This window comes from Brachyhypopomus gauderio, chromosome 3 (assembly GCF_052324685.1).
Source record: "Brachyhypopomus gauderio isolate BG-103 chromosome 3, BGAUD_0.2, whole genome shotgun sequence".
Lineage (NCBI taxonomy): Eukaryota > Metazoa > Chordata > Actinopteri > Gymnotiformes > Hypopomidae > Brachyhypopomus > Brachyhypopomus gauderio.
Window position 1 is genome coordinate 27,971,787 of NC_135213.1, and position 15,141 is coordinate 27,986,927.

The 15,141-nt window shown below is 47.7% G+C and overlaps 1 protein-coding gene across 3 annotated transcripts in view; it reads left to right on the forward strand.

The window, feature by feature from the left end:
• The window catches only part of drosha (drosha ribonuclease III), a 159,636-nt gene that overhangs the window by 11,631 nt on the left and 132,864 nt on the right, over positions 1-15,141 (forward strand). For all 3 annotated transcript variants that reach the window (XM_077000876.1, XM_077000878.1, XM_077000877.1), the window contains exons 14-19: positions 1,145-1,244; positions 9,080-9,187; positions 9,539-9,646; positions 11,770-11,908; positions 12,361-12,421; positions 12,534-12,593. In XM_077000876.1, coding sequence (XP_076856991.1) covers positions 1,145-1,244; positions 9,080-9,187; positions 9,539-9,646; positions 11,770-11,908; positions 12,361-12,421; positions 12,534-12,593 — 576 coding nt within the window. The remainder of the gene's footprint in view (positions 1-1,144; positions 1,245-9,079; positions 9,188-9,538; positions 9,647-11,769; positions 11,909-12,360; positions 12,422-12,533; positions 12,594-15,141) is intronic.

Sequence of the window (15,141 nt, forward strand, 5' to 3'; positions counted from 1 at the left end):
CTGGCCACGCCCCCTGCAGCCGGTCCCCATGCTGTGAGATCCTGCCTTGTTCCATTCTGGCCACGCCCCCTGCAGCCAGTCCCCATGTTGTGAGATCCTGCCTTGTTCCCCATCTGGCCACGCCCCCTGCAGCCAGTCCCCATGCTGTGAGATCAGACTTGTTCCCTATCTGGCCACGCCCCCTGCTGCCAGTCCCCATGCTGTGAGATCAGACTTGTTCCCCTCTTGCCACGCCCCCTGCAGCCAGTCCCCATGCTGTGAGATCAGCCTTGTTCCCCTCTGGCCACGCCCCCTGCAGCCAGTCCCCATGCTGTGAGATCAGCCTTGTTCCCCTCTGGCCACGCCCCCTGCAGCCAGTCCCCATGCTGTGAGATCAGCCTTGTTCCCCTCTGGCCACGCCCCCTGCAGCCAGTCCCCATGTTGTGAGATCAGCCTTGTTCCCCTCTGGCCACGCCCCCTGCAGCCAGTCCCCATGTTGTGAGATCAGCCTTGTTCCCCTCTGTTTGTCCATGTGTTGGGAGATTTCCAGCTAAACTTGTCTGTACTGGAATCGGAGCTAATGCAATATTACTGCAACCATTCCTGTCAGTCCTGCACACAGACATATGGACGGCCTGCTGGCCTACAGGGAGGTCGTGTTAGGACACACCTGGAGTCGTTTTCTCCACAGTGAAATGTCAGACAGGGCGGTAGGACTGGGGGAAAGTCCTTAATCAGTCTGCTGTCCAGCTAGCTGTACTGACCAGACTCTTAATTTTAAGGACAAATTATGCATAATGGCTGAAGGTTTTAGAAATGAAACTCTGTTTCACTCGGGGCAAGTTCAAAATTATTTTCTTATTTTGTTGGTGTGACGGTCCCCGCCCCTCTGTGCCTGAGGACAGTCCCCGCCCCTCTGTGCCGCAGGACAGTCCCCGCCCCTCTGTGCCGCAGGACAGTCCCCGCCCCTCTGTGCCTCAGGACAGTCCCCGCCCCTCTGTGCTGCAGGATAGTACCTGTGTTACAGGCTCCACCCCTCTATGCTGCAGGACAGGCCCCGCCCCCTATATTGACTCAGCAGGCTAACTGAACAGTGCCCTCGGGCTGCAATTAAATTCTGTTCTATTATTAATGCCATTTTCTCTCCAATGCATTTTAATTGCAGGTATCAAAAGCTGTGGAAGAGTTATGTGAAATTGCGCCACCTACTGGCCAACAGTCCCAAAGTGAAACAGATTGATAAACAGAAGATGATGCAGAGAGAGGTACGTAATCTTGTAAACTGTTTGCAAAATAGTTTAATTAAGTATTAGGAAGAGTGTGTGTGTCTACTCTAAAGCTTTTGAAACCTGTGGCTCACAGTGATGTTCTGGTGTCCTCAAGGTTGGACACAGGGTCTATATTGGTAACATTTACGCCTTCTACAGAGACCTCAAGTGCACACACATATACACATACACATGCGCACACATACACACTCACACATGTGCACGCAAACGTGCAACATGCGCATGCTCACACATGCAACATATATGAAACACACATGCGATGCGTGCAGGCACACATACGACACATGCACACACACTCACATTCATGCTGTCACAGTGTCCATGCACAAACACATAATACGCGCACACACACACACACACACACACATACTCATGTACACACCCTCTCTTTTCCTCTATTAGAGTCGAACTACCCAGCCATAACAGACCGCAATTCATATTATAATCAGTTGTTATGGGGATGGCAGAATATTCACCTTTGACTCTCTCTGAACATAAACACTCACACACCCTCTCCATGCAACAGCAGTTCTCACACTCCCTCTCCAAAAATCTCTTGTGTGAGTTTTATCATCTTACCCATGGTACATGTGCTGACTCTGTGTGTATGTGCTGTCTAATGGCACACATGCTGTGTAAGGGTACATGTACTGACTGTGTGTATAAGCTGTCTAATGGCACACATGCTGTCTAATGGCACGCGTGCTGTCTAATGGCACATGTACTGACTGTATATGTGCTGTCTAATGGCACATGTGCTGACTGTGTGTATGTGCTGTGTATGGGCACATGTGCTGACTGTTTGTGTATGGGCACACGTACTGACTCTACATGTGAGAGCATCAGCAGTGCTGTGCTTTACTGTAATGCAAATAGTTACTTTCCCTGGTAACGAGTTACTTTTATCATAGAGTAATTCAGTTACTAACTCAGTTACTTTTTTGAACAAGTAGTGAGTAACTATAACTAATTACTTTTTTAAAGTAACGTTCCCAACACTACTAATGGCACGTGTGTGTGTGTGTGCTGTGTAAGGGCACACGTGCTGACTGTATGTATGTGCTGTCTAATGGCACACATGCTGACTGTGTATGTGCTGTCTAATGGCATATGTGACTGTGTGTGTGTTTGTGTGTGTGCGCGCTGTGTAAGGGCACACGTGCTGACTGTGTGTGTGTGCGCTGTGTATGGGCACACGTGCTGACTGTGTGTGTGTGCTGTGTATGGGCACACGTGATGGCTGTGTATGGGCACACGTGCTGACTGTGTGTATGTGCTGTGTATGGGCACACGTGCTGACTGTGTTTTATGGGCTGTGTAAGGGTACACATGCTGACTGTGTGTGTATGTGCTGTGTATGGGTACACGTGCTGACTGTGTTTGTATGGGCTGTGTATGGGTACACGTGCTGACTGTGTTTGTATGGGCTGTGTAAGGGCACACATGCTGACTGTGTTTTATGGGCTGTGTAAGGGCACACATGCTGACTGTGTGTGTATGTGCTGTGTATGGGTACACGTGCTGACTGTGTTTGTATGGGCTGTGTAAGGGCACACATGCTGACTGTGTTTTATGGGCTGTGTAAGGGTACACATGCTGACTGTGTGTGTATGTGCTGTGTATGGGCACACGTGCTGACTGTGTGTGTATATACTGTGCATGGGCACACGTGCTGACTGTGTGTGTGTGCTGTGTATGGGCACACGTGATGGCTGTGTAAGGGCACACATGCTGACTGTGTGTATGGGCACACGTGCTGACTGTGTGTATGTGCTGTGTATGGGCACACGTGCTGACTGTGTTTGTATGGGCTGTGTAAGGGCACACATGCTGACTGTGTTTGTATGGGCTGTGTAAGGGCACACATGCTGACTGTGTTTTATGGGCTGTGTAAGGGTACACATGCTGACTGTGTGTGTATGTGCTGTGTATGGGCACACGTGCTGACTGTGTGTGTATGTGCTGTGTATGGGCACACGTGCTGACTGTGTGTGTATATACTGTGCATGGGCACACGTGCTGACTGTGTGTGTGTGCTGTGTATGGGCACACGTGCTGACTGTGTGTATGGGCACACGTGCTGACTGTGTGTGTATGTGCTGTGTATGGACACATGTGCTGACTGTGTGTGTATGGGCACACGTGCTGACTGTGTATGTGCTGTGTATGGGCACACATGCTGACTGTGTATTTGTGTATGTGCTGTGTATGGGCACACGTACTGACTGTGTGTATGTGCTGTGTATGGGCACACGTGCTGACTGTGTGTGTATGGGCACACGTACTGACTCTACATGTGAGAGCATCAGCAGTGCTGAGGAGCAGACTGCACTGTGTATATGTGCGTGCACAGCCTGACACACAGCTGGCTGGTGTTTTTTTCAGGTGTGTGTGTGTGTGTGTGTGTGTGTGTGTGTGTGTGTGTGTGTGTGTGTGTGTGTGTGTGTGTGTGTGTGTGTGTGTGTGCGCAGCCTAACATACAGCTGGTTGGCGTTGTTTTGCAGTGGCGTGTGTGTGTTGTGTGCGCACACGTGCAGGTGTGTTAGTGAGCAAGTGAATGAAAGGTAGAATGTGTATGTGGCTGTTTGCAAATAAATATGGTTCAATAGACATACGAACTAAGAATCTAAGAATGAGATTTTATGAGGTCTATTCACAAATATAAGTGCAACCCGCTCTTTTCCACTGGATGGTAAGAGCCACATTTCATCCTCCCAGTAATGGAGCCAGAACTGACCAATTGACCAAGCTTACTGCTCTGTATGATCACCATTACTCCTCTACACGATCACCATTACTCCTCCACACAATTACCATTACTCCCCTGTATGATCACCATTACTCCCCTGTATGATCACCATTACTCCTCTGTATGATCACCATTACTCCCCTGTATGATCACCATTACTCCTCCACACAATCACCATTACTCCTCTGTATGATCACCATTACTCCTCTACACAATCTCTGTTACACTCATGTGGTGGTGAAGACACACACACACACACAGTGTCCTCATGTGGTGGAGAAGACACACACACAGTCCTCATGTGGAGGATACACACACACACACACACACACACACACACACTCACTCACTCATGTGGAGGCGGTGTGTGGTGTGCTCAAACACGTCCTGCTGCCCCTGGGCGTGGAGCAGACACACCAGCGTGTGCTTCTTCCAGACACTCTTGTTCTCTCAAACTCTGCAGATGCCCACTAGTTGCAGGTCTGTCTCTAGAGTCTGTGTGTGTTCGTGTGTGTGCACGAGACACCTCTCTCTCTCTCTCTCTCTCTCTCTCTCTCTCTCTCTCTCTCTCTCTCTCTCTCTCTCACTGTGATGAAGTTCAAAGTGAGACGATGTTATTTATTCATGCCTTTGTTGTCTTTATTTCTGCGCTCTGTCATGGTCCCGCTGCTCGTGGATAATTTACACCCTCTGACTGTCACGGTAGCCTGCGAGTGACACATCCCTCTGTGAGGGAGAAGGGGGGGAGGTGGGGACAGAGTGTGTGTGTGTGTGTGTGTGTGTGTGTGTGTGTGTAGGGGGGGGTCTGAGAGGAACAGAGAGAGAGCAGAACAGAGACAGGGTCAGGGAGAGGGAGAGAGAGAGGCACACAGATGGGGAGGGAGAGGGGAACTCGGGGTGGGCGGTGAGGGCACAAATACCAAAAATAGACAAATTGTAATATCTTGGATAGAAGGTATGCAGGAAAAAAGGGATGTGTGAAATGAGGATGGCTAACATGGAAGCAGGTGAGAGTTAAGAACACCATAATGACCAGGAACACCACTGGCCTCCTCACTGGTCAGTGTCTGACGACATGGACACTGTTGCCTAGATGGTTTGTTAGTAGTGTCACATCCCAGCGAGACTGACCTGCCACCAGCAGCCTTGTACTATATTAGTATTGTGATTTAGTATTAGTATTGTGATTTAGTATTAGTATTGTGATCTAATCCTAATCTTAACCCTAGCATGGGCAGAGTCGCTCAGTAATTAATGTACAGGACCAGTAAACAGACAATCCGAAACTGTTGGGCCTAAATCTTCAGTGCCATGAAGCTAATGTAAATTAATGAGGTGGTAAGCTTGAGCACTGAGATCAGGAGTGTGTCTTCAGCAAATTTCTGATTGACTGCAGGTCATTTGTGGCTGTGTGAGGGGGGAACTAAGATGACGGCAGACATTAATCTCCAGCAGATAGTGGAGTAAGTGGACACATCCTGGATGTTGCCTATGACGATGGGATGCTTGTCTATCTAGCAACGATGCGGAACTGAGGCTTTAATGGACACACCGTTGCTCGTGTGCACGTCTGTTTTGATTTGCCCTCCTCTCGAACATCTAAACCAATCAGCCAGCCTGCACCCATCACAATTGTCCATTTAGCTGGCTTTGTAGGCCTTGGCTCGGTCTCTCACTCTTTCCATCATCACCTTGTTGCTGGTGGTTATTGGTTCATTTGGATTCCGTTTGTTGAGCTTTGATGACCCAGCTGTTGCAGGGATGATTGGTCTCCCAGGCCTGTGTGTCCCCACACTGTTGTCTCCCCCAGTCTGAATCCACTAGCACAAACTGTTTATTTTCTCATCAAAAACTCACAACACAAATGCCCTCTTTGATGCTTGTTGTTCAAGAGTGTATTCACGCTGAGACGAGCTGCTCTAAGCTGTTATAGACACTTCCTGTAATGTGTCTGAGTATCTACTTCACACCTCATTTGCTTTGAAGGGCTTCAGCTGATAAATGTTGCGGCTGTTTATGACATTTATGACATTCTTATAGCAACGTAGGGAAGCTGTGAGGCCACGTCAAGCTCCTGGGTGCCGATCTGTGGACGCTCTTCAGTAGAGGAGCTCACACCACTCACCCCCCTCATCTCCTTCTTCTCTTTTGCAAATGTCTTTTGACACCCTAAATTATTTTTTATCTTTTATTTACGAGCTTATGAGCGGTGTATTTGTGTATTTGTGTGTGTGTGTGCGTGTGTGCGTGTGTGCGTGTGTGCGTGTGTGCGTGTGTGTGTGTGTGTGTGTGTGTGTGTGTGTGTGCACGCGCGCAGGCAGTATAGAGAGAAGAAACTATTTTACTTTCTTTATGTGTACTAGAAGAAAGCATAAAAACTCTGACAGTGAAAGATCCCTGCAGGTTAAAGCTTCTTTTTTCCAAGCACAACTTTCAGCAGGAAACCACAGGCAAAGCACTTGATTTTGGCTATTGAGAGGAAGACTAGGGTTGTTGATGCTGGTCAGACTGTCTTCAGCTACCCCAGGGGTGGGCAATTAATGCTCCCAAGGGACCACATGTGTGTAATGTTTGGCAGTTGGAGGCTGGACACAAGTGCGGACAGATGTGGGATTTATTGAAAAGACAAAAAACTACACAAAGCACAGAGATGTGGAACAAAGACAAACCATGAAAACCAAGTAGCATAGACAGAAAACACTAACACACAGAACCTGGGAAACATAGAAGCAAAAGGGAAACAAAGACATGAACAAGCTAGCTACACAATATGCATTTTAAACACAGTACTTAAAACCACAATGACGATAACACAAAGGACCAAACACAGGACCTAAATGGAGCTGAGAAACTGAGAGGGCCAGTCTAATATAGTTAACTTGGTTCTCCACTATACAAATATACTGTATACATACTATATTGTAATAAAATAAACACTGAATGAAACATTACAATGATACAATGGAAATGTGGAGGACAGAATTAATATAATTAATTAATGAACTTGTGATTTGTTCAGTTTAGAAAGTAATTTTCTCTGTTAATTTCTGTAAAAAAAAAAAAAGCATCACATTAACTGCATAGCTGCAGTTCCTCCTCAGAAACTGGGCTGTATCATCACAGCTTCACATATATAGACCAGTAACTGGGCTGTATCATCACAGCTTCACATACAGTTGTGATCAAATTTATTCAACCCCCACTGAAATAAAGTGTTTTGGCCAGTTTGACATTGATTTTGATCATTTCAGTCATCTTATTTACAATTATATCAAAGAGGCACTTATAAATTAGACAAACATAACATAATATTTATGATGGAATAACCACAAATGTCTTTACTGTGCTCACATCATTATCAGTTTTATTCAACCCCCTAGTGACATTATTTTTTAGTACTTAGTACAACATCCTTTTCCAGTTATGACAGCTTTCAAGCGTGAAGCATAGCTTGACACAAGTGTCTTGCAGCGACCTATGGGTATCTTAGCCCATTCTTCATGGGCAAAAGCCTCCAGTTCAGTCACATTCTTAGGCTTGCGCACTGCAACTGCCTTCTTTAGGTCCCACCAGAGGTTCTCAATTGGATTTAAGTCTGGTGATTGCGATGGCCACTCTAGAATGTTCCAGCCTTTCATGTTCAACCATGCTCTAGTGGACTTGGATGTGTGCTTCGGATCATTGTCCTGTTGGAAGGTCCAACGTCTCCCAAGCCGCAGGTTTGTGACTGACTCCATCACATTTTCCTCCAAGATCTCCTGGTACTGAAGGGAATTAATGGTACCCTGCACACGTTGAAGCTTTCCTGTACCATTAGAAGCAAAACAGCCCCAAAGCATAATTCACCCCCCGCCATGCTTCACAGTAGGCAAGGTGTTCTTTTGTTCATAAGCCTGGTTCTTCCTTCTCCAAACATAGCGCTGGTCCATTGTCCCAAACAGTTCTAATTTAGTTTCATCTAACCACAGTACACTGTTCCAAAACCTTTGTGGCTTGTCCACATGACTTTTGGCATACTGCAGTCGACTTTTCTTGTTCTTTGGAGTCAGCAAGGGGGTGCGTCTGGGCGTTCTGGCATGGAGGTCTTCGTTATGCAGTGCGCGCCTTATTGTCTGAGCTGAAACTTCAGTGCCCACATCTGACAGGTCTTTTTTCAGTTCCTTAGCAGTCACGCGGGGATTTTTCTCCACATTACGCTTCAGGTAGCGCACAGCAGTCGCGGTCAGGATCTTCTTTCTGCCACGACCAGGTAACGTTTCCACTGTGCCCTTTAACTTGAACTTGCGAATGATACTTCCAATAGTGTCTCTTGGAATATTTAACAACTTCGCAATCTTTTTATATCCATTGCCATTCTTGTGAAGAGCAATAACCTCTTCTCTTGTCTTCTGGGACCATTCTCTTGCCTTCACCATGCTTGGAAACACACCAGTAGATGTCTAGAAGGAGCTGAGTATCACAGTCCTTTTAAATCTGCCTAATTGGTGCTTATCATGCTTGATTGCTGCTCGTTGACATCCACAGATGTTTTCAATACCTGATGGAAAACACTGGAATGAACCTCTGTTCTTAGGAGTGGTAGTCGTAAAGGGGTTGAATAATTGTGTCAATGAAGAAATCACAAAAAGGCCATTTAATACTTTATGACAAAAAAAATTGATGCTATCTTAGTTGCATTTAGTTCTTTAACAAGTCCTTGTAAGATTTCATTATGAACACAATTACAAATGTGCACTGAATTCCATAAAACCCTTCGCAGCATTGGGGGTTGAATAAATTTGATCACAACTGTATATAGACCAGTAACTGGGCTGTATCATCACAGCTTCACATATATAGACCAGTAACTGGGCTGTATCATCACAGCTCTCGTCCAGAGCCAAAACAAAAAAAGTTAATATCTGCTTTGTTTTGCAGTTGAGCATTAGCATTGCAAGGACCAAACATCCTTGGACAAACTCATCAGAGCATGTCTTACTGTTTCTTGCAGTGTTGTTGGATATCACAAAGCTGGTAGTGGTAGTGATGGTAACGGTAGTGGTAATGATGATGGTATGTGCAGGAGGCTCTACAGAAGATCCGTCAGAAGAACACCATGAGGAGAGAGGTGACTGTAGAACTCAGCAGTCAGGGCTTCTGGAAGACAGGCATCCGGTCTGATGTCTGCCAGGTAACACACTCTCTCACACACACACACACATACACACACCACACACACACACTCTCTCTCACACACACACACGCTCTCACACACATACACACACAAAGGCATCTGCTCTGATGTCTGCCAGGTAACACACACACACACACACACACACACACACACATGCTCTGACATCTGCCACGCCCCTCCCCATGTCTATGCAGACACACCTTCCCCAGTATAATACTGCTCATAGGGAGCTGGCCAGCTAACTCTTTGTGGTGTTGCAGGTTCTTCAGTCATTGACTTTTTGTTTCTGTGTGTATGTGTGCGTGTACGTGTGCGTGTATGTGTGTATGTGTGCGTGTACGTGTGTAGCATGCAATGATGCTCCCAGTGCTGACCCACCACATTCGGTACCACCAGTGTCTGATGCATCTGGACAAGCTTATAGGCTACACCTTCAAGGAACGATGCCTCCTTCAGGTACTACACACACACACACACACACACAAACACAGCGTGACTGAGGTATAATGGTGTTCTCTAGGAGATGGTCTTGCTTGCATACTTTGCTTCAAGAGGGACATTTATGAAGATCGGTCATTGTAAGACTTTCCAGTAGACAGCATGACAACCAGCAGCTCTGTAAGGACACTACAGGCCCCTAGCATGAACACTACAGGCCCCTAGCATGAACACTACAGGCCCCTAGCATGAACACTACAGGCCCCTAGCATGAACACTACAGGCCCCTAGCATGAACACTACAGGCCCCACTACAGGCCCCTAGCATGAACACTACAGGCCCCACTACAGGCCCCTAGCATGAACACTACAGGCCCCTAGCATGAACACTACAGGCCCCACTACAGGCCCCTAGCATGAACACTACAGGCCCCTAGCATGAACACTACAAGCCCCTAGCATGAACACTACAGGCCCCTAGCATGAACACTACAGGCCCCTAGCATGAACACTACAGGCCCCTAGCATGAACACTACAGGCCCCTAGCATGAACACTACAGGCCCCACTACAGGCCCCTAGCATGAACACTACAGGCCCCACTACAGGCCCCTAGCATGAACACTACAGGCCCCTAGCATGAACACTACAGGCCCCACTACAGGCCCCACTACAGGCCCCACTAAACTGCAGGAGTGCAGAAAGCTGCCGGGGCTAGGGTCTGTTTCCGTGTGCCTCTCCCGTCTTCATCCACAGGGATTTAGTGTCTGTTATAAAGACTGATTCAAAGGACAACAGCTATTGTAACAGTGCTACCAGGAACACTGACTTTCCCATTATCGACGACAACGATGATGATGATGATGATGAGGTGTGGGTTGTTTCTTTCTCTTTACCCCATCATTCATCTGTGTGTTGTAACATGGATCTGAGTGGTTTTGCAACTTAACCTTGTCTTGAAACTGTGTTTGAGAAAAGTGTGTGGACTCTGTCTGGCAGTACATATAAAGAGTAATAGAGTTCAGACCAAGGGTAATAGCTAAGTAAGTGTGTGTGTGTGTGTGTGTGTGTGTGTGTGTGTGTGTGTGTGTGTGTGTGTGTGTGTGTGTGTGTGTGTGTGTGTGTGTGTGTGTGTGTGTGTGTGTTTGGGGGGTGGTGGTGGTAATGCAGCCTCCTGGAAAATCCTGTTTTAAGAGCTGAAGGATTAACATAGTTAAATACAGATTACAATGATAATCTGTCCATTTGCTCCCATGCGTAAACTGTTTACAGATCATTTTAGTGTGTTAATTCACTTGGGCATGTACACTCCAAACATGGTGATCATGTTTGATTTTAGTGTGTTAGTTCATATAAATTATATTATTAATTTGGTTCTGTGCGTGGGTGGGTATAGGTGGGTGTGGTTGGGTGGGTATATGCGTGGGTGGGTGGGTATAGGTGGGTGTGGTTGGGTGGGTATATGCGTGGGTGGGTGGGTATAGGTGGGTGTGGTTGGGTGGGTATATGCGTGGGTGGGTGGGTATAGGTGGGTGTGGTTGGGTGGGTATATGCGTGGGTGGGTGAGTATAGGTGGGTGTGTGTTTAAGGGGATTCATGTTTCCTGCAGTCTGGTTTTTTTTTTTTTTTACCTTAAGATAATTCCTCCCTTTTCCCATTTGGGACTATGATTGTCTTGCTCAGCTGTGTGATTGGCTGCTTGCCTCCTCATGTACCTCCGTAGGGACGGGAGGCATGGTGACCCCACGGTGACCCCATGGAGGAACCCCTGAGCATGCATGCCTCACATCTGACTTCTTTACACACATTCTAGCTGCAAATTGTATCCAATGATGACCTTCGACCCCATTCACGTGCACCAATGACCCTCAACCCAGTTCACGTGTGCTCATGACCATCAACCCTATTCACACATGCTCATGACCTTTGACACCATTCAAGTGGGATATCAGGGGTCCCTTCTGTGTGTGTGTGTGGGGGGGGGGGGGTGTCTGAGCATCTGAGCATGTTTGCACATAACGGGAAGTGTTTCACTGGGGCTTGTGAATGTGGTGGACAGCATTGTGTCTGGAGGAAGGAGAACAGAATGGAGGGTCTCACTGGTTGTCTCGCTTTACCCCCGTCTCTCCGCCCCCCCCCAAGCTGGCTATGACTCATCCGAGTCATCACCTGAACTTCGGCATGAACCCAGACCATGCACGCAACTCTCTGTCCAACTGTGGTATCCGCCAGCCCAAATACGGTGACAGGAAGGTGCATCACATGTACATGAGGAAGAAAGGTGGGCATCTCCATTCCCTGTGGCCATATTGTAGAGCACTGTTGCTGACCTGGGACACCTCTGGGTCTGCCCCTCTGGGTCAGATCCTCTGGGTCAGATCCTCTGGGTCTGCCCCTCTGGGTCTGCCCCTCTGGGTCAGATCCTCTGGGTCTGCCCCTCTGGGTCTGCCCCTCTGGGTCTGCCCCTCTGGGTCAGATCCTCTGGGTCTGCCCCTCTGGGTCTGCCCCTCTGGGTCAGATCCTCTGGGTCTGCCCCTCTGGGTCTGCCCCTCTGGGTCTGCCCCTCTGGGTCAGATCCTCTGGGTCAGATCCTCTGGGTCTGCCCCTCTGGGTCTGCCCCTCTGGGTCAGATCCTCTGGGTCAGATCCTCTGGGTCAGATCCTCTGGGTGAACTCTGTACAACAGAACCATTGGAGCGCTTTTCCCCATTGCTGCTGCTTTTGTTTCTGTCAGGAATCAACACACTGATTAACATCATGTCCCGGCTCGGACAGGAGGACCCGACGCCCTCCAGGTACGCCCTCTAATTGGTGTGTGTGTGTGTGTGTGTGTATGGGGGTGTGTGTATATATGTGTGATGTGTTTGTGGTGTGTGTTATTGAAGGCTTTGTGGGTCTCTCTCCCAGGATTAGTCATAATGAGAGGTTGGAGTTTCTGGGTGATGCGGTGGTGGAGTTCCTCACCAGGTGAGCATGATGGCCATCCTCACTGCTAATCACAAAACACGTATCTCTGTTTTCATCCTCTCTCTCTGCTTTCTCTCTCTCTCTCTCTCTCTGTATAATTGGTGTTCTGATATTTTCCTTCCTCTCTTTCCATTTTTTGGCCTGTCTCATTTAAAGACTGAAGTTCTCCATGACAACTGGTAATTAGCTGGCTGTATGCTGACAGTGGTATTGACTTGCAGGTGACAGCTTCCCAGGCCTCAGTGCTCCGTCCTGCTAAACTAATTACATACAGCTATTATTAAACGAGTGCAGAAGGCCGGTCGCACATACACGGCGAGTTGCACACTGAGTACGCACAACACCTTTCATCTGTTCATTAGCCCAATGGCAGGTCCCTCCAAAACACAGAACACGGAGAGGTTTGATTAATATTCTTGTTCAGTATAGAGTTCGCTGTCTCAGTTCATACATTAGTCTGTAATAAAATCACAACCTGCTCCCACTGAAGCTTCAGTGAATCATTTTCTTCCTCTTGAATCAGCCTTTCCTAGTCGGTATCAGGAAGGAATGATGATGTAAGGGTTCATAGTTCAGGAGCAGGGTCACAGTTCAAAGTGTTGTGGCACCACATGAAACATTTTCGAGATCAGAGTGTGTTAAGGTTAGCGTTACGGTTAGTGTTAGGGTTAGTGTTAGGGTTAGGGGAGTTTTAGGGTCAGAGGTAGGGTTAGGGATAGTGTAGTTTTAGGGTTAGGGGTAGGGTCAGTCTGCTTTTAAATTAATCTAATCTGCTTCTTATACATTAAAATCAAAACGTCTTATCCTTGGTTCACCTTGGAGCCATACTATTATTCTGGATCACTTATTTGGATCCAGCCACGGTCTGCAGTGCTTTCTCTCCTTCTTTCTGTCAGCTGAGGAGAGAATTCTGACATACATTAGTATCAGCACCATTGGCTTCAGAGGCGTCGGAAGGCTTGTTCCCCTCAGGCAGCTGTGCGACAGACGTGAACATGGTGCCATTTTTTTCAGTGTGTAGGATGTGACCTTTTTTGAACTTCTCGATCTTGCTGCTCAAATTTCTTATTTGCTAACTTTTAGAAGCAGATGAGCACATTTAGCAGTGGCTGAACGCACTTTGATCTCGTTTGTACCTGATTTAAAGTCGAGTGCATTGTGGGCCTCTAAGCTGATGTAGAGAGCTGTTAAAAGTGCAGGAGGCATATGGGAACAGGTGTCCCTAGAGCACCTGCAGAGTGGCGGAGCAGATAGCTCATTACGTTGAATAATGACTGGTGGGGGAAGATGGAGAAGGGCGTTTGGGGTTGCAGGAGCTGCTGACGGCCAGCAGACCTGAGAGACAGTGCTCCGATCTACATTGGACAAGAACGTTAGAGAAGAACGTTAGTGAGCCTGATCTTTACACTTTAGAAGCACATTAAAGAACGTTAGAGAGCCTGATCTGAGCCCTTCATTATCCTCACATCTTCTAATATATGACAGTAGCAGGATATCTGGTGGTAGCTCACTCTCACGTTAATAAGGTGGATGAGAGCATGTCTGCTTTTGCTGACCTTCATGTGAACACCTCATGTTGTGTACACCAGCTCACGTGGTAAATTGCTGTGGTATGCTTGACTGGTGTTCCGTCAGAGTGTGACAGTGTTGACAAATGACATACTGAGTGTAGACAGTATAAAGCACAGAATTACCCTTTTTCTACATTGATTGGATGCTTTTTTTGTACGGGGTAGAAGACTATTCATTTGGGAAGGACTGGTATGTTTGAGGAACATGTATGTGTCCCTTTGCTCTTGGGGATTGTGGTGTCACCAGGATGAGGTGGAACTCCTTTCCTCTGAGATGGGGAGGTCACGGGGTCGCTGTGCTGCAGCCTCAGATGAGGACCAGATGCACATAGATGAGTTCTGTGCTGAAAAAACGTCATTGAAAACTGTGTCATTGAAAGGGTTGTGAAATGAACAGATGTTTCGGGAGCTGCTGTTCAGTTCATGTTTGTCCTTGTAAACCTGTATAAGAAATCACTGCCACAAAGAATCTTGTGGAAATCAATTTACAAGACCAGGTGTGAAGTTCTGCTTGCACCTTACACCTCCCACACTCCACGCCACACACCTCACACACCTTACACCTCCCACACCCCACGCCACACACCTCACACACCTTACACCTCCCACACTCCACGCCACACACCTCACACACCTTACACCTCCCACACCTCACGCCACACACCTCACACACCTTACACCTCCCACACTCCACGCCACACACCTCACACACCTTACACCTCCCACACCCCACGCCACACACCTCACACACCTTACACCTCACACACTCCACGCCACACACCTCACACACCTTACACCTCCCACACCCCACGCCACACACCTCACACACCTTACACCTCCCACACTCCACGCCACACACCTCACACACCTTACACCTCCCACACTCCACGCCACACACCTCACACACCTTACACCTCCCACACTCCACGCCACACACCTCCCACACTCCACGCCACACACCTCACACACCTTACACC